At 38.5% G+C, this 26,053-nt stretch overlaps 1 protein-coding gene across 1 annotated transcript in view; it reads right to left on the minus strand.

Moving 5' to 3' along the window:
• Positions 1-1,287: 1,287 nt before the first annotated feature.
• Positions 1,288-26,053, minus strand: part of LOC110384359 (anaphase-promoting complex subunit 11) — a 29,289-nt gene continuing 4,523 nt past the window's right edge. Inside the window, exon 3 of the mRNA XM_021345613.3 lies at positions 1,288-2,140. Coding sequence (XP_021201288.3) covers positions 1,991-2,140 — 150 coding nt within the window. The 3' untranslated portion in view covers positions 1,288-1,990. The remainder of the gene's footprint in view (positions 2,141-26,053) is intronic.

Below are 26,053 nucleotides of genomic sequence, written 5' to 3' on the forward strand. Positions count from 1 at the left end.
AAAACAAACCACAACAACATTTTATTTACAAGACTTTTATTATAACTTAATAAATACAATGAAATTGTTCAAACTACATTGTTAGAGAAAATCAGGTGAAACCACTTATGACATTAACTCTGGGATTGCCACATGAAATAACTAATTATTAGGTTTTGCTGCCTAAGAGTTTTAAGCATTTGTTATTACTCTATATCTATTCGAAAGTATGATCTATCTCGAGTCGGCTCTATGTAATGAACTACTGTACATTAGCCTCGCCTAAATTGAGAAAAAGCTTAGCTCTATACAAAACTATGGCAACCCAGTCTCGCAGTTCAACCGTATCAGTCCTTTTGTCGCACGTGACATGTTCTGCACAAGTGCACCATTCGAGCAAACTATAAAATTACATGACTTGGTACATTCGTCACCTGTCGCACATACACATACCTACTACGTAAAGACATTTAGGGCGCGTTCTACAGGGTTATAGGTAAAACACTAACAACCTCTCAGGACCATATTACTAATATCATAAACTAAAACTTTTGTTCTATGACTTTTAATAATTCTCAGATTTTAGTTCATCAAAATTTTCACACAAAAATTAAAATATTTCAAGTGTACGCTCTAAAATTTACGAAGTCTGCGAAGCACAGTAAACAGTAGTACAAAAGACAGCAGAGGGGAGCGGGGCTCGGGTGGGGGGGGGAGCGTTTGACCTATTTACGAGCGGCCGTCAGTTGTTTTTATGCGCCCGCGTCGCATCATACGTGTCCTTGTAGCGAAATTCGGTGGTGCGAACGTAATTATCTTTACAGTATGGCGTATCGATATTCAAATGTCGAGTACACGGAAATGGTGCGAATGCTTGCTAGGTGTGATGACAATGTTTCGGAAGCCTGTCGCCAATACGCCATACGATTCCCAAACATCCCTACACCTAGCTGAGTAACAATGCTAGCCGCCACACAGCAGTTACGAGATTACGGGCAATTCCGACATGCCATCAGGGATAGTGATCGTCCACCGAGGCACACAGTACGTGAAGAAGACGATATTTTGCTTTTTTTTATTTCACCTTTTCGTAAAAAGGCGGGAAATCGTAGCGTAGCGAGTTACCAATGCAAAAGTATGACTAGGTACGAGAATAGTGCGCGGGAGGCGTAGGGTAGGTAAAGATTTTGCATTCATTCTAAAAGTGCAAACCCTTCACCAAACGAATTTATTGTAATGTGTGATAATCTCGACTCGTCCGCACACTCTAAGGTCGACTAATCGCTCGACTGGTCTCGATCAGGCCTTTTGTTGGAGAAGAAATGGTAGGGGCGTGCAAATTTTATCACTATAGCAAAATAGAGTTGAAATGTGTTAGATAGACCAATGAAATCTTGTAGGTTTGTTTTTGGCAAATGTATTATGTTTTATAAAAAGTCATAGAACAAAAGTTGTAGTTTATGATGTTAGTAATACAGTCCTGCAAGGTTGTTAGTGTTTTACCAATAACCCTGTATATTGTGACGATATCATCATCCTCCGAGCCTTTTCCCAATCATGTTGGGGTCGGCTTCCAGTCTAACCGGATTCAGCTGAGTACCAGTGCTTTACAAGAAGCGACTGCCTATCTGACCTCCTCAACCCAGTTACCCGGGCAACCCGATACCCCTTGGTTAGACTGGTGTCTATATCGTGACGCTAATTTTATTATAATTTGTTGGACGACAACTTATTTTAACATTAACAGGACAATCTTTCGTCACTGCAAAAAATGTTGGGCTATCCAACCTTCATTGTGACCACCTCCATTTAAACAAGCCGATAGTGATGAAAATGATGAAGTGTGAACGCACCCTTGGAGGGGCACGACACGATTTTTATCGTGACAAATTGAGAACGCACCCTAAAAGGGACGTGACCCTACGCATCTTCATATCGAGTGGGCAGTGCAAGTGACAGTTGTCAGACGTCAAGTGTCAACTAATGTTTAGTAGATTTTCCTTCGGGGTGGTTATGTCCGAAGGTAGTGAGGCGGCGGCGGTGGCGGGGGCGCGGGACGGAGGCGCGGTCCTCGTTCGAGCTGCCGTCGCCACGATGCCATAGCTTCGCTCAGCGTCCATAGCTCGGAGAGGAGGGATAAATCCAGCTGCCGTAGACTCGCCTGGAAAATATAAAGAGACTTATAAGAATGCGAAAAATAGAAGGATAGGACGTAATTTATAAATGAAATAATTGCCTGAATATATCTTATAATTGCAGACTTTATGACGCACACGTCTCGTGCATGTAATTGGCATTCTAAAGTGGCTCGTCTTTAGACGAAAACTTGGTGATGTCCGTTACATTTTTTCGCCTAATAATTCTAGTCTAAAGTATAGGTTCATTAATCTTCGAATCTTAAAATATCCAGTATCTAAAAATCTAAAGTTCAATTAAAATTGTGTCGCAATGTAAAAAACTTTCGACTTTAATTTATAACGACAATTATTCTTGTTAATTACAAGACCCTGATATTTAAATAAAAAAAAATATTTAAACGAAAATAAAGCGAAACAGGAAAAGCAATCTCTCCAACAACATAAATATAGGAATTCATGTATCAGCACTTAATTTCTCAAGTGCGCCGAGACTCGGTCAGAGAAAGTAAAGAAATTATAAGGATCCTAGTTTACATACGAAAGGGAATGTGCGATGCACGAACACGGTTAAAAACTCAAACCGCAATGGCAGTTTAATTTGAACATTTTCAACAACTGGTCTGCGTTCAATTTAGCAGTTTATTACCATGACCTGATAAACAGGTAGGCACTTTATTTAAATATACTCTAGAATCCAGTTAATGTAAACATTAGTTAATTATCGAACCGCTGCAGCCTACATAGTAACACGTGGGTTTATTCATTCAGTAGACGATTAATCAAGGATATAAACAGGGCATTAATTTCAAAACACTCATAATTGTGCGAAGGTGGGTAATTAAATTGATTTAGTACGGTACTTAAAGTAAGCCACGACAAATGATTTCTAGAATTAAATATTGTTTGTAAGCTATCAAAACGCTAAACAATTTCCATGACAAATGAATAACAGTGGTCTAAGCGACCTTCCGCGAGCGTTCTGGTCGATTGCGTTAGATAGGAATGCAGCACGATCACGACTGTATGTGGGACGCAGAAATAACCGAACAACTTATTGATATTACCTACACAACGCCGTCACATCGACGACGCTCGCGGATCTAGACGACAGGTCTATCTAGATCCGAACTGGGTAAATAGGCACCACATGTAACCGTAACGTTACGATCTGGTAAAAAATATGGGTCGCAGCGAATACTTTATGCTTGGCCGTTAGATCTTCCTTTTTAAATAGCTAGGTTTTACATTTATAGTTTGATGGCATTCCTTCAGAATATTTTTTTGAAGCCTCCTACACCATTTGGATATATTTATGGTTGAAAGCTCAAAATAAAAAAAATTACACTGATTGCCTTGCCTAGCCGACTAAAGCTAGAAAGGAGCATGAATACGTAAGAAATAATGAAGTGAGGTTTAATTTTAACCTCTACTTTACAACATTTGTTATAAAGTAGAGCGCCATTCACATAACGTGGTTGATGTTACAGCTATTATTCAATGCACAATTAAGTCACTACAAAGCGAAGCATTAAAGGAGATTAAGAGAAACAGTGGCGTAGCTTGCCTTGTCGGGGCCCCGTATAAAAAATTGTTTGGAGGCCCTTATATGGCACTTTTTTTATAACCTCTTCCCTTTTCTGTTAACTTTTTCTTTTCTCAGCGCCGCTGGGATAATCTATTTTCCTTTCACTCATTTAATGCACATTTATATAAAGCGCGTAAATAAACAGTGCACTGCACTCCGTGCGGTGGCGGCGTAGCATCGGGTGGCACCCGCGGCGGACTAACTATTCAGCACCCAATAATCATGGATTAAAATTGTAAATAAAAGTACTTAAAAATCGTGTAGAAATCATTCGTGGTGGTTTTTGCTAGGTTTAATTTAACGTAAAGAAACCGGAAACGGGTCATTGCAAACTTATAAAGAGCTATTTTTGAAATTTGGGATATAAAAAACCCAAACATGTTTTATAAAAACCGGCCAAGTGCGAGTCGGACTCGCGCATGAAGGGTTCCGTAGGTACCATTATTTATAAAACGGACAAAAAAATCATGCTTGTTGTATGGCAGCCCCCCAAAATATTTATTTAATTCTAGTTTTCAGTATTTGTTGTTATAGCGGCAACAGAAATACATCATCTGTGAAAATATCAGCTCTCTAACTATACCCTAAAAATCAGTGTGAAATTTTTAAGTTTTGAGAAAAAAATAATTTAATAAAATATTCCATAAATAGTCCCATGAACGATGTTTTCGTAACAGCGCCTAAACAATCTTTAAAGCATTTTTTTCATATGAAGGTGTGAAAAAAAGAAATTAGAGAGTATGCCATATTATTTTTAACATTTTTATCTTTTTTTTGAGATTCGTCACATTGTTATAGGACGTGGGGCAATTTTGTATGGATTGCGATCCGTCTTCTTTGAATAGCATGCAGTGACTGGTAGTGAACCTAGGCTTTGCAGATTAGAATGGCACCCTCAGTGACTTGTCCCTTCTGCCCGTGCCATCCTGGTCGTGCAGATATGTGTTGACCGAGATGGCACCCCCCGAGACGTGGTACCAGTGTCGGACCGCCCTCTCCCCCCCCTTATGATGCTACTAACTCCGTGGTTTAATATCCAATGTAAAGTACAACAACGTACACGTAAATCGCGATATCGATGAAGGATTCCCCGCTGAGTTGAAGATGAAGTAAGTAAAACGGGGAAGTCCCGCAGCCCGCCATAACGATGTAGAGTGTTGTTAACTTTTGAACGCACGCTTAAGGCGGGAAAAAAAAAGAATTGCTTTTCAGAATTTTGATATTTGTAAAATAAAATAAATTAGGAAGTTTTTATTTTTTGTCCTTACACACTTTTGGGGCCCCCGTGGCCCGGGGGCCCCGTATAATTGATACGGCAGATACGGCGGTAGCTACGCCCCTGAAGAGAAAGAAATTCAATGAATCATTGCATGAAATTCAATGCAGCACGAGAGAACATTAACGTCGCTAGCATTCCCGGAGAGAATGTTTCGGAAAAGAGGGAAAGTGCCGATTGCTGCATGGTCCGATGGAGACGCGACCAACAAGGCGATCCCGTCCGACTAATTAGCATGCACCCGCCACCAATATGCTGACGAGATGATAGGCATGAAGAGAAACTTGATTGCTACTCAATTTAACCACACGAATTTATCACATTCCTTTAAAAGGTATAATTCAATCAATTCCTCGGCGACGTGATGAAGCTATAAACTGCATGTAATGCATTCGTGCATAAGACAGTTTTACACAGCGAGAGATTTAGTGAAGTTGAAATAAATTGATGTCCTCAGAGAGTATATGAAGAATGCCTGAGACCAATTTCAACCACTTTGTATTCAGATTGTGAAATGCTCGACAAGTGGCACAATGGAATCTCATATGGATAAAATAAATCTGTTTTCAGAATCGAATTTACGAAAACGATTGGGTCGCAAGAAATGTTTCGCTGATGTTCTTATAAGACTTTAGTTGTGTGGAAAAGAAAACCATTTAATTTTGAAAGAATTCATAATGTGCGCGGAGACATGTAGTTGAAACGTACTGTAAACATTGAAAACATTCTGCTAGCTTCGCCAAATGGTTTTCATGTAAATGGATCAAACAAACAGATTGAAGGTTAAATAATTGTGCCAGCTTGATTCAAAGAAAATAAACGATTTTATGCGATAGATAAAATTCTTTTAATTAATGGTTGAATCCACATTCATCGTGAAATGAATTTATGGAACTGAATTCAAAACAACGTTCGTGACAAATCATAGTTAAAAATGTAATCATTCTACAGAAATAATGGTATATCGTGATGGCCCTTTGAAATGGAGAGTATTAACAATACGGCCGAGGGGCGGCAAATGGTAAGCTAATTGAATTAGCTTTCCCGCACCCCTTCACAATGCCGGACATTGAAAAAGCTTTCAAAAACAAAAAAGAAAAGTGCATTTCCTAAATGGCTCTAAAGAAGAAAAAGAAAACCAATTTCTTTGATGCGATCAAAATATTATCGAAACCTCTCGTTAAATTTTCAACGCCCGATTGATACATTAAAGAAATTCTTTTCTAAATTGGTTTCATCAAAGAGTTTGTGTTGAGCACCTAGAGCACCGTAAAAGAAGCTTAATAGTTTCTAGGAAGGAAAGCGAACGGTTACATTTACAATTGTGGCGTGCTGTTGTTGTTACAACAACTAGTTCAAAGGAAACTCCTATTTGTGCAGCACTGCGTCCGGTCTATTGTGTACCAATGCGTCTATAGTTGGACTTTATTTATTTCTGATTCTGGCTTATGAAACCTTAGAAGTCAAGGCTTATAATTTATTTCTGAAAAATGCACTTCAGTAAAGTTTAAAAAAAAATTATGTAGAAGTAGTTTTGGGAAAGTAGCATTCTCAGAACTAAACCCCCTACTACATTGAAGTAGAATCAAAGAGGTTCCATCGACAGGATGTCATCAGGTTTGCAAGCAAGCAAGCATTAAGCAAACCTGTTTGCAATTGCTCATTCAATATTTCCATCAAATCTTATAATGATCAGTTGAAAACAAGACAGTAAGTGAAATTATCCCACGCAGATCTCGTCGAGATCAAGTGTAACCTAATAGCTGGCGGTTCCGGTAGTGTCCAGCTCTCAAGCATCAGTTTCATTCACGCAAACTTTCTTCGCAACATGTTATTTGATCAGCCCTGGGCAAAGCCTGCGGTTTTATGGCTAATAAAGCATGAAGCAATTAAATTGATCTCCTATAAATACGGACTGAAGGAAATACCGGGCTTATATTTACATTATACTCTGCATCAGTCGGATGAAGCCAGATGATCCTTAATTGGCTTGGTTTCAATTTCCACATGCACACATTCGACATTAATATTTCATACGAACGAAAATAGCACGGAAATGTCAGTAAACTGCTAGGATTCAATGTTTTTCGTAACTGATAGCGTAATGTTTCTTGCATGATATCAGATATTTATTACTTCGATGGGTTAGTAAGTCAGGTGGAATAAATACCATCAAGGGCCAATAAGACGAACATGATAGGGCATAAATTGAACAGATTGCCGTTACAAGTTCCTATTTCTCGAAGCTAGAGGTTCGGGAGCCAGCGCCGGCGCCACCGAAGCACCCACGTGTCCCTCATATAAATTTACATTCAATACCAGTAAAGATGCCTACATGATAATAGTTTGGAACCGGAAGAAAGTATTATTATCATACGTCGTGACTCCCGTTATGGTGTGGGCAAAGCTTGTTTTCTAGTCATTATGTACTTACTATCTGATGTCCAAACGTAAAATCGTTTGAGAGTTTTGTTTCGACAAACAGGAACTTGTTTTGCAGTTTGTTATGTCATTCCTAAATTATAGTATTTAACTTTCTCGATTTATGTACCATATTGGGCTCTGCGGTGATTTTAAAGTTCCAAATAGTGCTTGAAAGTTTAAATGTGTTTGTCTGAATATTTTTTATGATTCTAAATTCCTTGTTTATTACCAACGGGTCAGTGTATTGAGATGCTGTGTGCGAGCGAGTTTTGTCAGCGTGCCAGCATGTATGTTTAAGTATTGAGTACAGTTAGCGCAAGAGGGCGTTAGAAAAACGTGTGGCCTCGTGGGACCCGTCCACCCACGGCTGGTTCAATCCAGTCCTCGTGTTTTTCTCCATGTTTGTAACTTGCTGCGATCATTGCACGTCAACTTTTCAATGACCAGCTCTTAGAGAGATGCTGATAATGATATTCTTAAACAGAACATAAGTTCTTATCGAGTCAATACAGAATTCAATGATGATCTAACGTTTAAATCGAAGTTAAAAGAGTAATTGATAAAAGATTTAACAATTCGTAAAGAATAATAATATAAACCCGTTCACCTTAATTAATTAAGTAGAATTTCAACTCGTTGAAGGCGCACACACGTATTTTGCGGAGGAAATACTGGATCCGGTTTCGAAGTAATATTTCAAATAGTGTATGGAGAATTAGTTCAGTCATGCCCGGTTTCTGAGGTCCACTTAACGAGAGTTTATCTATCCGTCAGCGCTATTGGTTCGATAACTCCTTCGAATGCGTTTCCGAGCTACGTGTCTTAAGTTATACTCAGTTTAAACGGCGTTTAACTTAACTCCCCATATTTGGCCGTTTATCTGTCCCATAACTTTGTTTGACGTTTAGATGTCACAAAAAATACCACGTTTTAGGTTACTTCCGTCGCGTCGAGTCAGTTTAAGAAGCCAGTGAACAAAATTAATATTAAAATGCCTACTTATAAAAATACAAACAATGAATAAAGATAATATGAATGCAAGAAGCTCGTCAGAATCGGATTTCGAAGTGCTTAAAATAATTTCTAATATATCATATTAGTGTCACGGAATAGAAGGGACAGGAGAAATCCTATCGAAATGTTTAACTACATAAAATTTGAAAAAGATATCGTTTTACATCTTGATTTCTGACACTTACGCGATTATTAGACATCACTTGTACGGATTTTATCGCAAAAGTACGTAAAATCCGTGAAAGTCGTTTTATTTAAGTTTTTGAAAAAAACACCGTAATACATCTGGATGATATTCATCACCCTTACTCTACCTCCTGTTGCGCTCCTTCAATGCACATGGTCTGAGTTGGAACAACTTTTTATTGCGTTTTTTATATAATTTTAACGTACATTTGTAAAAGAGCCATCTATCGACAGATTAAGAAGTACGTATCGGTTCCTTAACTATTTATCTGGCAGTTTGGTGCTCGGAAACGCAGCAAAAGTTAAACGGCGTTTATCAATTCAATAACTTTGTCGAATCGATAAGTAACCAAGAGATATCCAGAGACTTCAGAAACCGGGCATCATTCAAGCAAAAATTGGTTAGAACCGAACTTTTTGACACTTCCAGCAGATGTGCGAGTATTTTAGCACACGTGTTTTCTTTTTCGGAGCGTCTAGTAGGTACAGTAGACCGCACATCAGTGGTAACTGTCATGCACCTTAACTCAATAGTAATAAGTACGATTTTCCTATAAAACTGTTACCACTGACCTGAAGTTGACTGTACAAAAAGGATGTGATGAAAAAAGTATGTTATGGTGGCACACAGTTTTAGCTCTTGCTCCTTGTGTTTAGGATCCAATTTGGTGTGCACATTCACAAATCACGTCTCGTAGTGCCTCGAGCGCCAGTCGCAGGTCGCGCGCGTGCCATCGCAATTAACAACATGTCCGCAGCTGCACATCTCCATTTTTTACTGCGCTCTTATCCTTTCCAAATAGTACTTAGCTGTGACATTACAACCAACTTTATGGGATATTTAGACGTTTTATAGACAGCTGCTGTATTGAAATAACGTGGTTGTTTTGATGAACATTTCTGGAGAGGGAAGTGCGTTCTTGAACGTGGATGACGTCATAAGCCATCGAATGTTTCTTGGCTAAACAATGGGCAGCAGGCAGCACACGCCCCTTTTTTGCAATGCAGTTTGACCAGTTTGGGCGACCACGAGCGACTCGACAGGTGTGTTCTTTGTAGGACGTTTTGAGGACTTCAAGGTGTTTAGTGGTGAATGCAATATCAATATTGTTAATTTACTAGATATAATGTCGTTAGTGGGTGCGTAGCGAGCCCTGTCTCCTTACAAGGCCGTCAAGCAGCAGGTTGTTCTAGCCGATGTAGCGGAAGTCTCAGACCACCGTTAATATAATGGTACCTATCAATAAAGGTGCGCCTTACGGTTTATCCATTATACAAGAATTGCAGTCAACATTCTTATTTGGACTTACACAACAGATGGAGCAAACAAACCAGATTCTTAAAGCTGCTGTTACGACTTCAAGCAAAGATAATGATGTGAAATGAGTTTTTTCTTGTTTGATAAGCTAAGTGAGTCAACAATTAAGATAGATATCGTTAGTGGCATGCATTCATTCACTGGAAGTTTTGTGCTGATAACAATAATGACACATTTTTCACTTGCACAAGTTGCATACTTACTTGTGTTTTTAACGCAATTGCGTTGTGAAACAATGTCGATAATGATAAGAGACATAGATTTTAATCCAGTGCGTTGTATAGCTAACTTTTACTTCCCCATTTCAATTAGGTATGTATTTTTATCATTTAAACTTGTTTTATTACTTTGACGTATTTAGATAACTGTATACGTACTGATTTATCATTAGAACGTGTTCTTTGCAGGCGAACACTCAGCACAGAGGTGATAAGTGCACCTAATATTGTGTGTAATGTCTACGTAAATAGTTCTATGCACGAAGTATCAATGACAAACAATAGTGGTCGGACCAGTCAAGTGCCGTTCCGACTAGAATAGATAGTAATCACGAAGGTCAAAACTGCGAATATTTGCAACAATAAATGGAATAAACTTACTCGTTTAGCTCTACCTGAGTTTATTTCAGTTTATAATATTCCTGCTATTGTTACTACGACAAGGTTTGATAACGAAGATGATAATTATTATTGAGTTAGTACATATGTACTTGTACTATCATAATGGGCTACTGTAAATTTCAAATTAATTAATAAAAGGAAATTGTACAATAGTTGGATAATCCTAGAGAACCACCTAATAAACAAAAATATACATGAAATGGTATGAATTTACCATGATCTCATAACACGCGAGAACCAGTGGGAATAATCGGTCGTATTGTTTCACCAAAACCAGTTATTTAGTACTAATTACGTTTCCACAGTATTTAGCTGCAATTGTCTGCTCGTAACAAGCTATCCGTAATTGCTGAATCATATCGCTGGCTGGGAATCCTAGTCAACAAACATGGTTCCATGTGAATCACCAGTGAGTTGGTAGGTGTCATTCCTGTGCCAAAATGTACCTCTACATATGTATATTAGCTACATAACTGATGAGTGAGTATGAAAACATAAAGAGATACAAAGTCATTCATTCAAAGAAGATCAGCACTTTTCAAAGGTCTTTACAAAAGAAAACCTTAAAACGTAAGCCCTTCACCACTTCCCATGTGTTTTTGCGGGGAAGAAGAAGTGGTGGAACAAACTCCCCAGCAAATACTACATTATGTTTAGACTTTTGAAGGGGTAGGGTGGATCGATAGGTGCAGTAACTCCAACGCCTGTCCATTTATGAATTAGTGAGCGGTTTCTTATAACATATCGGTTCTCCACCTGCCTCAGACGGTAAGTAAAACTGAATGTCCGGCGCCGGGTGTTTCCCCAGCCGTGTCGGATTACAGCCCCCATCGGTCAACGATAGCGAGGGAGCAGTAAGACCACCTGTGTCCGAGTCCGAGTGCCTACCCACACACTAGTGCTTTATATCGCTAGTGTAAATTGGTCTGCAATGAGTTTAACCGCCAGAAATGATCGTCTACGAGGCATGTAGTAGTAGAAATTTATAGGGTGTGGTGTACAGTCTACCAGGTGTTATTGAATGAATACTTTTTGGCAAGCCTCATAGTCTAACGAGCCAAGGGCACGACCTGAAAGTTGAACAACTGCATTGAACTGTCGAACTATTTCACTGCACTCGCTGGCAGGTGATCAACTAACCATTGTATTCTATTTGGTAATCAAAGAGGTACATCATAAAGCAGGCTGATACAAACAGAGCTAAACAAACCTTCAAAGGACGCCTCGTATCTAACAGATAATGCGCGTGGGCAGTGTATAAAGTACGCATTATCCCATCACTCACGTATCTTTGTTATTGAAGCAAATCGCTGAACATTTTGCTCTGGTTCGCGTTCATCAAATGATGATTCAATCTGCAGTATGAATCAGGTGGCTATTTCAGTAACGCAGTAACAGTTTGGTAGTCACAAAATAGTTTCTACCTGGTGCAGTGACTCAATAGCCTAAGGCCTTTTTCAATAAACGTCGATCACTTGAGAAATCTTTAGATATTTAACTAACGTCAGCTTTCTTTTTGCAATTGACAAAGAATGAAGCTTTTAGATTATTTATCATAAAAATATGGAGAGGTCCGAAAGCCCACCTGCATCCAAGTAGAAAAATTAACATAACATTTGTTCGACAGCCATTGCGTAGGCTTGTGTAAAAACTTCACAACCCACGCCATGATGTAGGAAATCAGACCCCAAACCATGAAGTCAATGGCCCCGCAAAGGTAGGTGTGTATTTACACAGCCCATCGATCAATCCGTGGGGTGACTTAACACGTAGCGTTGAATTTATCAGCACAGTCGTATCAAAGCTTTGAATTATCGCTCATCTCTAAAACCAGACTACAAACATTTGCTACCATGTTGACTGTAGATATAAACATGATAAAACACATCCATCCTCCTTTGAAGTGATATGATTCAGCCAGTTCTTTTGTTTGTTGTATTTAGGAGTTGAGAGCATGGGACATCCGTGCACCCGAAGTAAATAGTAAAACAAAGCATTGTGTGGCCATTATGGAATATAAAGAGCCATACTGTCTACGAATGAAGACAATGACACTGGACGCAGGATAGAGGAGTATTGAATAGAACGTGTCAGACACGCTGGTGCCAGGGACGTCACAATAGATTGGCGTGTTCAAATTATTTAATTATTTCCAAATATGTTAAAAGTTTTTAAACCACCTAAAGTTTCCCAAGGCGATTGTTAGAACGCAATTTAATTTTGCAATATCGACACTCCATACTTTTGATATAAACGTTACTCGATGTTTACACGAATCATAGCATTGGTAACGATATTGTTTTTAGAAATTTCGTAGTCACTAGCTTGTCAGGTTTTGGGCGCATCATATGAAAGCCGTGAGTGAATGGTGTACAAGAGCGGCATAAATAAACAATCCTGGCAATTTAGCATTCGGCACACGCTCGTCTCAGATTTGGTCGTCCGCTGTTGTATGCCGACCTTAACCTAAGTGGCACAAGGCGTGCCACACCACGAAGATTCACAACACTATCATTATTATTAATCAAATATGATGAGAAACTATTGAAAATTAATTAAAAGTTTCCATCGTTTACGGAGAAAATTCGCAAAGATCACGCTGATATAATAGGCACTGCTTACGAAATTGCCTTGACGGTAATGGCAAAGCAATTAGCATTTAAGACAACACCGTGACCTTTAACCGAGGACGTAACGAAATGGGGAATTAGAAAATGTTTAAAACAAAATACTGCAGAACATAACAAACAGACATAGTTTAATTAATAATACATGAAACAAGAAACGAATAACGAGAGAACATAACAATGCGCTTTGAAGAGCTCTCTTAAATAATATTTCTGTAGTAGAAAAGGAAAGTGAAATGTGCATACGGGTAACATAATCGAGTATAATTAATGCGATCTTAATGATCAATTAAGGAGCGGCATGGATCCTTGCGCGGACGCAGTCGCCGGTCGTTGGCAGCGCGAATTTAGACGCTCGAAAGGTCGACAATGAGTCACGTTATGATTCGTATATGCCAACAACACTCGGCCACCGTGACGTACTAACCGTATGTTATAATGTAGCTAACTATTACATAAACATCACTTAATTATTTGCGGTTGATTTCAATGAAAATTAATTCCATTCAGAAGTTTGTATTGAAAAGAATCCAGCTGGAATAACAAATGCTATTGTGCGTTCAGATAAATACAAACATACATAGCATACATATATACATTACTTAGTTTCTCTCACCTATTTAGCACAGTGATGCTACATATGTATACTGAAGACTTAAAGGCGTGTAGAAAGAAACATTACAATACAACAAAATGCTCGTAGTTATCTTTCCGCAGAAGTTGTAAAAAGCATGCATAAAACGGTTATTATGGGCCTTGTAAACGATGTGTTACCACTACTTTTGCGCTACGTAGGTCGTAAATGTTTTGTTTCCCTCTATTCCGTGTAATGGTTTAGGAAGGCCCTAAAGTATCGGCCATTGCGTTTGCGTTGAATCGCTTTCCTAGTAACGGAATTATTTAAAAAATTAGACCGACATATGTTTTTGGTAGAGTTCAGTTTAGCAGGAACATTGACAAAAAAACAACCAATTTTTACCCACAAAGCACCATCATTGCCAAATTCACCAATTAACAATTTTAGCATCCAATCAATGCAAAAAATCCATTATCATTAAGCTACATGAATCGCATAGAACATCCAATAGAATATGTAATCAATTGACCCGCAATAACGTAATATTCCAATATAGCCGAGGAAATGGAATTGAACGGCCTGAGATTTGCTTTGATAAGATTTTGCGGAGATTATCTTACAAGCCGGCGGGTAAGCTTTCGCAAGCGTACCAACGGCAATAAATCAACGCTTGACTAGATCTGTCTTGTTTATATGAACGAACCTAATTTTTAGCACATACGAACCAAGAAGACTACTTCAGACGGGGTCTGCTGGAAGGACATCGAACTCGCTGCTTGAGACCGAAAGAAGTGAAAAAGAAGAAATGGCATTTTGAGAGCCATATCTCCTGATTAAGAGATAATAATAGAATGCTGTTATCATCATATGGCAAAGCAGAGTGGCTCCTTCTATAAAAATTCGATCCTTCCTGGAACCGTGATGAAGTAACAAACATCTAAAAAACCATTTATTCGCTTATTTAATAATATTAATGAGATTTACAGCCAGGAAATGTATTTCCTCACTTAAAGTTTCCGGCCTATTCGTTCCTAATACCTCAAGTTCTATAAAATCTTTATAATACGGTTAAAAGCGGAGAACGTGTCACGGTTTAGATGTGCGGACGAAACACGATCCACCAGAACGAGTTTGTGGTGCCTTGTTGGTTTTGAACAATACGTCATAAAATTCATTGCGAACTTTTTATTCTTTCAATATCCATTTCAACATAATATGACGTAACATTTCACGGTAACTCATGTTTACGTCGTTAAATATAGTACACATTTGAAAACAGAAGTCGATACTGTGGGATGTTTTCAAGGTTTTATTTTACTGGCAAGACAATAGAGACTTCTATGGTTTCTCAAATTAAAAACATTGATGAATGACTCACGGAAGGTTTCCTGTGATAATGCTGAAACAAAAACTGTTAGAAAAAGAGGTGTTTTATGTTGTACCGCCATATAAACATTGGCTGTGAGTCACAATACTGCCTTAGGCCTCGAGGTCTTTAGTCGCGGTCCGGTGAGCTCTATGACGGAATAGAAACAATAGCCTTCTCACGGAGCACATTATGTTTCACCAACTTACAGACGACTTTACGTTGAATTATACAGTAAATATTATTTCCTGTACAATTAATATTGTGTCGGCCTGATAGCTTAAAGCTACGGACGCGAAAACTGCCCTTACCTTTTCAAACGAAGCGCATTGCGTAAGTGTGTTTTCAATAGCTTCTCAGTCTAGCATTATCCTGAACAATTTAATGGCTTATTGTTAGAATTATTGCGTTATGTGAAGAACAAAGTAGGAACCGTCTATAAAATGAAATCTCATGGTCGTTATTCGGACCAGTGCGTGTAAACAAGTAAGCTCGTTCCACATTATATTGGTAACGGATATACTCGTATATTCGGATGCAGTAATTACGCTTCCTTGGTCAGAATATTGATCACGTGCGCTGTGTGCAGTGAGAGCACACTGTGAATATTTCAGAGTGGAAGCTCTGATTTTGTCAATGAAATGAATAGTGTTTCTTGTAGATTATGTGACATTGTAATTATTATTTTTTAACTAAATGAAAGTAATCTGACCGAACATGATGACTGACGTGCCCTTGTTTCTTATAATCATGCCCTTTAATGTTAGTACGAAGGTACTTTTTAAGTTTTGAACGCGTTGTTGTTCAATAGTATCGTGTCGTGGGAATCTGTGGCGAGTAGCTTCGTCTTCTCGACCCGGTTTCGTTCACGTGCTCTGGCAGTTGAGTGACTCTCCGAATGACAAGTGAACGAATTTTGTACGGACCGACCGCTGACACAAACTTTACTTTCTCGTGACCTGACTGTGTACGAAATTCTTTGTGTAAGCAATGTTGCTTTTCTAAAAAACAATTTTGTTAAAAGCTTTAGCTACGCTCGTAACATTGTTGTGGTTTTAGAAAAAAGCGTTCATGTAACGCTGAATAATCTCGAATCTTTCATTAATTACCACAACAACATTGTTTGATCTGAAGCGAGATAATTAACAAGCGCTAATGCGTGCACTATTAGCAGCAGTTAATAGCATCGTCACTCATGTTTCTTTAATCTTCTTCAAATATTTGAAGTACGCACACGTGACTGTTGGAATTGAATGTGTGACTATGAGTATCGGTGTATGTGCATATCTAATGGTCTGAGGGAGTCGTGAGTCACGCCACGAGGCCCGCCCTGTATGAAAGAGACCACATGAATGGGTCATTAGGAAAGCCTACCTAAACGCTTCCTACTACGACGTTGATGTATTACGATTCACGTTACAAAATATTCATACAATCTAGAGCAGGAAATGAAAAAGCATCGTTTCCATGCACACCCATTCAGTTCTCCATGGTTTTGCAATTACGTTTTATGTAAAACCCATGATTTACCGTTACGAATGAACCCATAATCCATCGTTAATTAAGATTTAACGTTAAATTTACACGAATCAGCATAATTTAACGTAGATTAGATAATAATTAAGTAACAAGTTTCGTTTCTGAAGAAACTCATTAACATTTAGAGAAGTATTAGGGAAATTAACTGGAAGATTCTGAATGGCTAAATGCGTTTTCCAAAAACATCGAAGAAAGCGTGACGATACAAGTGACAGTAAAAGTATTGCTTTGTAATGAATAGCCCGTTGTGACACGAGATGGATTGTTTATCAAACAGAGAGAAAACAAACTGAACGAAGACATTGTTGGCAAAACAATACATGACCTGCCACCGGCGCGTTCTACACATGCATAGTAGATTTCCAAGATAGTTTACAATGATCCGAAAACACTAACTGCCAATTGTGAAAGATAATATAGTCTGAAATCCCGTAAATAAGTAGCTCGTCGTCGACGAATTTATAGGTTCTTCCAGTCCAAATAAATACGCGATGATTTATCATGAAAAATTAACATCTGGTATACTGGTCATGCCAAAACTACATGTAATCTGGGATTCGCATCAATATATTTATGACCAACTATTTTGGCATCGAGGCCATGCTCAATATTGTATTACTGTCCTACTCTGTATTAGTTTCAAGTAAAATTCCAATAATACTCAAATACTCTTTATCGTTGCTACTTAACGATACAACGGTCTAATGTTCTGATATTACAACGTATTCATTTTTATGTTCACGGTTTGGAATAGCAATTAAATCTAGCGAGTTAATTATTTTACCAGCACGGCGTATAACAAAACTATCTGGTGTTCACAGTTCTGCTTCAGTTAACTTACTTTCAATAACAAGATATTTTCCATCTTTGTTATTATTTTTTTCTCCTGTTCTGATAAATATTGTATTGGCTTTTTAGATTCCCGTATTATTTACGTTTACTTTCGAAACTTTAACAGTTTTAGACACAGTCTAATGATTTACGCCATTTAATTTCCGAGGTCTTAACTGCCCATTGTTGAATTTTAACGGAACATCACCACTACGGAACACCACATTCAATTGTATCGTAAATCATTGAAACTAATAATAAACAATGGCTTGACGGATACTTTCAAATAATTGATGTTCGGTATGCAATTGGCAGACCAAAGACCCGAGGGACATGAAAAACCGTTTTCCCAATAGGGACTTTACATAACGGTTACAAAATAATGAAAATCAGATCGAAACATGATACCGACCGAGTATCTTCGTATTTGTGACACTTTATGCAAGCGTCTATAAAGGTTAGCGTTAACTGGACGGTACAACACACATCGACTACAGCTTTGCCTCCTACAAGTCGGTATAACACTGCGCCTATCGCTGCAGATGCCACCTCCAATTTCTGTGGCTTACCTGCATGCGTTACAGTAACTGTAGGGCAGTCGACGCTTACCTTTAGTATCGCAACTCGAGTGATCTCGTGCATGCCATTAGCCTACATCGATGATGTCGTGAAACGGTAATTCAAACATCATCAGTTTTTATGCTAATCGTGTCATTAATAGGCTGCAGTAATGTCGTTCTCCGGTCATCGTCACACATTATTTTGTAACCATTATAAATGAATGAAACGTCGAATGTGTAATCTGAAACTGCTGAACAGAATTCGAAGGCACTCACGCCTACGTAATAAGATAATCTTTCAGATATCGACTTAGCGTGCATTCCACTGACCGAAAGAGGATTAATCCAAATGTAGGTGAAATTGTGTACGAATATGACATGTGAAAGTAGTTGGGAGCGTGCGTGCGCGCGCGTCCGGCGACGTCCATGATGCGCGACCGCCACGCGCCATCGCGCGCGCGCAGATGCACCGCGGTGATTCAATCAGCTGGCGATAACACACCATACAGCCAAATAAGCCTCAAAACTATACCTACTACTTAAGAAGTGCTGTAACAATGTTGATCTAGGTACAATAAACTAGTACAGGTAGCAGCATAATATTGAAAGTATGTAACACAAACGTTACAACATGCAGTACATAAGTCTTTAATCAAGACTAATGTTATACGCGTTTACAAAACGAAAGCGATAGTAATAGCCAAACTGATTTTAATAGCTATAGATTTTTGGCTGGTCAATGTGCTTTAACGTCAGTGATACATTTCAGAAATACGAGGGCAATCATGCCAAATTGCTATTAAAATGTATGTTACTTATTTTTCTATACGCTAGATTTCTCTTTTGGAACTCCATTCAAGGTTGTTTCAATCAAAAGAGGTACTTTATTATTGAATATCTGACCATTTCCGAGACCTTTGAAACTGTGATTAAAATTTATTTCGTATCAAGCAAACAGAGTAATAACAACTTTCTCAAAAGCTGTAGTAAGCGAGAGTGCTATCTGATTCTGAGAAGAGCCGTCAGGACTGTGAAGATAAGAACATATACTTAGAGCAAACAAGAGTAAGGGATCCATTACAACATCGCTAATGGAACAGATAAACACGTGTGAGTGCATAGGACTAGACGCACAGGTGCGAACGATGCATGTGCACCTAACCTACGCGACCTACGGTGTGTGATGCAACATCAGGCCCCCATTAACCGACTGGAACAAAACCAGTAGATCGATAATCCACGTGCTAAATAACACATACCGACGACGCTGCCCGTCGTTATTGACGAAACAATACACGGAAAAAGTAGCCCACTTTTGAAAACTGTTCGTCCTCATCATTTATTGGCGCGTTCAAAGAAGTGCTTGCAAAAGATCATTTGGTCACAGTTTACGACAATGAAGCTATTTAGCAGGAACAATAAATAATATTAATTTATTACATGTTTTAGCTATAGTTGTTTGCATTCGTTGTTGTCCATGATTACGAAATTGACAAATATGAAATGACAACACTACAATCCCGTAACTAACGTGGGACGGTTATTTTTGGCTGCCTCAGAATCCCGGAATTGCTATTTAAAACCGCTTAACAATAACACAGATAGTTTTGTATTAGGAAGAAATTAGTTGAGAGATGTAGGCTGTTGAATCCAATTACGTATGTTATTAGTTTAGTCAGCGATAGCGGCGGAGCCGGCCAAGCAATTGATGAGTTGTTAAGTTGTCAGTAATCCAATCGTAGCGCATTATGTCAGTCCTGCGGTGGGGTCGACGGACTTCCATTCAACTGCCCCGTGGTCGATGGTTGACATAATTTTTTATGATGCAGTCTATAATGTAATGTTCCCATTAGCCAATTTAGTTCAATTTGTGGTTATTGCTGAGATTTGTTTTGATTTCCATTGCTGCAGTTTGCTTTATGAATAGTGGGTTTATTTTTTGAATAATTACGCAGCACTAGATGTTGGGAAAACGGTTTATCGTGTAGTTTAACTGTAAAGGCCATTAAAACAACAGTGGATGTCAAATTGTCATGAGATGCCGACAAAAAAGCGTTGGATGAAAGAGCTTGCGCGAGTAAACGAGCCGTGTCGTCTATATTAAACATAGGTTCAGTTTGTTTTGCTTAATGCCCCGTTGAATCCTTTATTTATAGATGATATACTGCATTTTGGTGCCGTCTTATATGTCTCTATGCGTCTACTAAGCCATAGATAATCTGATAGCTTAATAAACCAGGCAAGTGGCATTTTATCACATCTTTCCATGGCGTCATTGAGGTTTATTACGCCTATTAAACCCTCTAGGGGTAGAATGTTCTTCGAAGAGAAAATTTTCCATTATTGCCGAACCGCTAAAATCCCAGGGCAATTTCTGACGGCTGGTTTGCGTTTATTGTTATAGAACGAGTGAGCCCATCCGTTGGGTTTATTGCGGCTTTTAGGTGAAACATGTGCAAAAGGTAAGCCACAATGTATAGTCACGAGGGTCTAGCGATAGCGCACGTCCTTCGCGTCACGAGTTGCGAGAAACTTGTACCCCTGCGCCTAATCTCTGTAATGGACGGAAACTTTTAAGAACAATGTCACACTAAGTATACCTATTAAAAACCTTGTTATGGACCTTTGCTGTTAGGAGTCTCATGTTTTGGCGCCGGTATGTGCTTCTTGTTTATGTATTTTGTCTTGTAGTTTTGGCAAGACGAAAGGAATATGAGAAGAGCAAGAAATAATAATCCAATTTCAACAACACTTTAAGCTCATTTCCATACGGACATCAATAAACCACGTTCCTATTTACTTAGCCGACGACATCGTCAATATAAAACACCGTGTCGTCTCGACATCCGACGCTAAAATATCCAATACGATTTCTCATTAGCGATGTCAACAGAGCACAGCGCTGCTGTCCATTGCATGATCTAATCGAAGTTTTCGTGTAATCCAGTTACGGGCTGTGACGTAACACGCCCCCGGGTGTCGCTCGTGCTAAAAATACCAGCACGTGCTCCCTCCAGCCATGCTCTCGATATACGGCTCCTGCCATGTCACACATGACGAATGGCCCAATACTACTGAAACTGTTCTTATTTACGTTAATAGATTTGTAATTAAAGTTTGCTTATGAAAAAGTTCTTTCCGTTTTGTGCTATTCTGGCCAAATTGATTGTGCTACGAGTATGGGATCTTTTTTTCCTTATTTCGTAATAATAAAAATATATTGTCTATAAATATTCATAAACTTTGTCATCCTAAGCAGATACCTAAAATGTGCAATTTCCTGTTCCATCTAGAGTGAAGACAATAAACTTAGAATTTCATCCTTAGGAAAGGTAACACAAAAGAAAAGAGAAAATAGTACAGGCTTTCAAGCCGTCGAAATACACCGCGACGAAAGCGTTAACGATAACGATATATGAACCCGTGTCATTTAGGCGAGTTATTCTCGTAGTAGGAGATCACATCCTGGCGCTACCGCCAACGCGGATGCAAGCGTCAGACAATGCGGGTAGAGGGTTAATCGCACCAGAGAGACATCAATCGTCACCAGACACATTCTACAGACGTTTCGAAGGGCACTCGAACGTAACGAACACCATCGCATCACCCCGACATTATTAGCTAAACGATTTATTGGCGTTTTTAAGTTCCCTATTATAGACATGGCGTTAATTGTGATATACTAACTCAGATTATGAAGCGTGGAAGGATGGATAGGGTCGAAATTCTATTTAGGAATCGTTTCCCTAATGAAGGAATATTGCCAGGTAGAAGAGAGATTGGAAGTTACGCCCGATGTATTTTATTAGCGAGCAGTAAATTTATAACCAATTATTTATTATTAGTTGTTACTTGTTAAGCAAAAGCACATTATTCAAGCAAACTCTTTATGGGTGTGTTAAAACAATTGCGTGGGAAGACGTTGTCGTACACACATAGAAAGTCGATCTTTCTCTCCGATGTCCAGATAACAAGCTATCATAATATATGGAAAAGTTTTACGACGCATCTTGCTATTTATCAAAAGTCCGACTTGAATGTTGTTTGACCTACATTTCAAAGTTCACAAACATTTTAAAATGGATTGTTGCGTCCAAAACTTTGCAGGGAACCCAAACATAGAGGTTTTCCCTAAAATCATGGCGGGGCATCCTATATTAAGACAAAGTAATCGTATCTAGACTAAACAATTTGTCATGTTTTTGCAACCGTATAAGGAAAACTGAATACCTCCACAAAATGCAAACAATGATATGACATGGTCACGTTTTGATTCGTCTTCGCAATAAGTTAGTGCCATTCATGGACTTATTTCGCTTGCTCAAGCAGAAATAACATGAATGGACGGCTTAGAACGGTCAATGAAGTCCAATTCAAGTCTATTGTCAACGGGGGGCACACAGCTGCTAAGATAGTGGACAGTTATAGCTTGCTAGGGCACTTTTCATCATGAATTTGAAGGCTAACATTGGACCAGTATGTTAAAGGTTCACCACCATTGAGGAAAAGTAACAAAGATATAGAGGAACTTTGCAAAAGCCTGAGTTGGTTTTTTCTCACCAACAGCAAAGTATTTTATTGACCATCACTTTGTAATATTATCTTTTCACCTTTATGTAATGCTATATCCATAAAAAATACTATTAACCCAATGATTCGTTTAATAGGTTTTTAGCTTAGCAATTTTTTTGCTGGTAACTTTATCACGATCGATCGCTTTGTACAAGGATATGGCTTAACTTGTGACAGCTTAGACGGACGCAGGCGCATGTTTAATCAAACGTAAAAAAATCGCAAAATCGCGACACGATTTAGAAACCGGTTCAGTTTGATATCAGGTTTCTGGACCACAGTACCGATGCTTTTAAGAGTTATTGATTTTGTCAGACAATTTAATTCAGTATCAAGCAGGGAAAATAATATTTTGTAAGCATCTGGACTGTAGATATTATTAAGACATTTTCAAATTGCGTATAATTTCGCAGATAGGTACGAATACTTGCAGCTGCTGTTTAAACACCTGCATCCAATTTAGGCTGATCTGTATTCGAAATATTTGCATCAATAAAATTCAGGGGTCTACATTATTCATATTCCGTGTTCTACTACAAGCCATAATGGACTTTATTTACTAACATAAAGTATGGAAGATAGTAAATTATCGTGCACACCAAAAACAGTTATGATAAACAGAATGATGGACAGCTACCATGTGCTTCTCACCTACGCGAATGTTAATGAAGATTCGAATATAAATGCAAACGAGATTACGACACATAACTCACATAACTTGTAGCATATAGTTTATAACCGGATCTATCATATACCTGCAGTGGTTCATCACACGAATAAGTACCTACATATTTCCAAATACTCATAAGTTACGTACTTGATGAATAGATCGACAACAAAATTAACAGATCGATATAGAGAATTTGATTACCTACCAATTTGTTCGATCGAGAATTCATGTAAATGAATTTAGCAGATCCGATGTCGGTCAAGTAGATTAAAGTGTGGGCCAAACAAAAGCATAGCGCGATAGGGCGAGTCAAAAATCTGCAATGTAGATTACTTAAGAGTATGCTCGTTGGGTGCCAAGATTATAACTGCATACTGCATTAACAGTGCCAGATTATTACTCAAGAGCCTCAACACCTGCAACTACACCTAGTTTAGTATTTTAAAACTGAAGCGACTAGTTAAGCTTCGAAGGTATCCAGAAATCGTGACTCGATGGTAAACGGTATCTGGAAAACCGTCGAACTCGCGCGGTGATCTCACCCTTCGGCTTAGCACTGCAAGTATAATTAGCTTAGTAGGCTACGTTGAAAGGCAGCATAAATGTAATTACTATATGCAGCTGGGTGAACGCGTTAAGATAAAGGCATTAATTCCCTTCTGACACGAGCCAGTTCATAAAAAACAATATCCATAAGATACGAGACAAGTGTTTATTTTTTCTCAGATTAGCAGGAAAATAACGATTTAAACATCTTATAATAATGTTGCTACCGATGATTCATAATCTATTACTCGAGCAGAAAAAAGACCGTACCAAAGCAAAAATAAGGCGAATAAAAGATTACTTAACAGAGACCGAAGCTTAAGATATTAAGGATAAGCCGAGGAAAACCAAAAGTCCTCATCTTTTTCCGATACTTTTATTAGAGAGAAGTTAAAGCTTTGCCCTCTAAGAACAATAAAACAAACTTTTATTTTCAGGGGCATTTCAAAATTGTTTGTGGCGAACGAGATAAGAACAACAATAACAATATAAAGTCGTGAATACGGAGTGTGGGATGCAAATGAATATGATTACGAGTGCTTCAAGGTTGCAGCGGGTGATAATTGCCAATACAGCAGTTATTATACACCGGCTACAAGACAAGTCAAGTCTAACATGGCCACTTTGTGAAATACTAGCACAAAACTATTTGATATCGCAAATTACAATGCTTTACTTTAATTAGCTTTTGTATTTGACTAACAATGCAACGCCACATAATTATGGATATTGCGTCGAAATTCCTTGACAACGATCTGGCAAAAAATAATGTATTCTATCATTTGTACAGAATTAATTCGTCAGCATATTTTTACTCTGGAACCTGTCCAAAATGTTAATCAATACAGAATAAGATGAAACCCACATAATGCCACTAGAACTTGAAATGAAGATTAGGTAAACAACAGACATGGCATGAAGAAAGAAAATCGTATCGACCGGAGATTAGGAAGGCCTAGAAGTGTTGCAAATGACAATATCACAGGCACATTCAACGTTCTACGTCACGAGAATTGTCTCGGAGACCTTTCTCATTGTCATAGTTTATGACAGTACAGACACGGTAGGTACCAATATACGTGATTGTAGCACCGTATATTACGAGTTTTTGCGTCATGCACTGAGTGCTTCGCTATGCGATAATGATACGTTATTATCTATGACTTCCACGTTAGGTGTCTTGGTGGTTTTTGTTAGACGTTTCATTAAGGCTTTCGGCAAAGTTTGAGAAGATTATTGTAGGATTTATTTGTGGTATTTGCCTATGAAAAGAACGGGGTTCATTGTCGCACAGAAGTGTAACAGGTATGGCATTTCCGTCGGATGAGTGGCCTGAGGAGGCAGCCGTTGTGATGGGTTACTACTGTTACTAGGAAGAAGACGGTTTTATTTATCTATGTGACATTGAATATTGAAATAAGAATGACATTATAAACAAATTATAAAAATGGGATGAGGACTAAATGCAAAATAATAACGCAATTTTGAATTACAAACGGACATCAATATTATTGGCCGATTAAATAAAGCGGACAATTGTTTTCATTATGTACACGCGACAGATAAGCCATTATGCTATCTAAATCGGCCCATTAGTTGTATCTCACGCCCAGTTTGATATGAATGCTATGGCTCTTTGATTATAAGCAATAAAAAGTGTTGATAGGCGTCCTGATTTCCAATTTCCTACATTGCCAAACACGCTCGTAAGAGTAAGTAAACGGAGCATGCAAGACTCCCTACATAGCGTTCGGCGCACGCCCGATAAGCCCAAATGTATGAACAACATCTGTTTTTTAAACTGCGCTCGTGTCTGCTATACGCACATTATTTATTCAATGTTGCCATGTTTGTATTGAACACTGGGGAGCTTGTCTATTTTCGGTGTCGCTACTCATAGTTTCTATAAAATTGCTGTCATTAAGCCTGCGGTTCGAGTCCGTAAACTTTCGTAATTCCGGTATGATCGAAACAAGTATCCTTATTAAGTAATGGAATGTAAAGCCAGCAGTTTTCCTTTCATCACACCCGTTAAACAGCCGAAAAAGGAGTTTTATAACGCCCTTGTTTGAAATAACAACAAACCAGGAATTGTGGAACATCACCAGTTTCCCGTTCGTAAACTTTACGACGTATTTAACGTGCCGTTTATACACCGTAAAAATTACATATGGTGTAAGAGAAAAAGCTATTCAATTTTCTACCTGCTTCTAACTTAGGCTTAT

The sequence above is a fragment of the Helicoverpa armigera genome, chromosome 13 (assembly GCF_030705265.1).
Source record: "Helicoverpa armigera isolate CAAS_96S chromosome 13, ASM3070526v1, whole genome shotgun sequence".
In the NCBI taxonomy this organism is placed as follows: Eukaryota; Metazoa; Arthropoda; class Insecta; order Lepidoptera; family Noctuidae; genus Helicoverpa; species Helicoverpa armigera.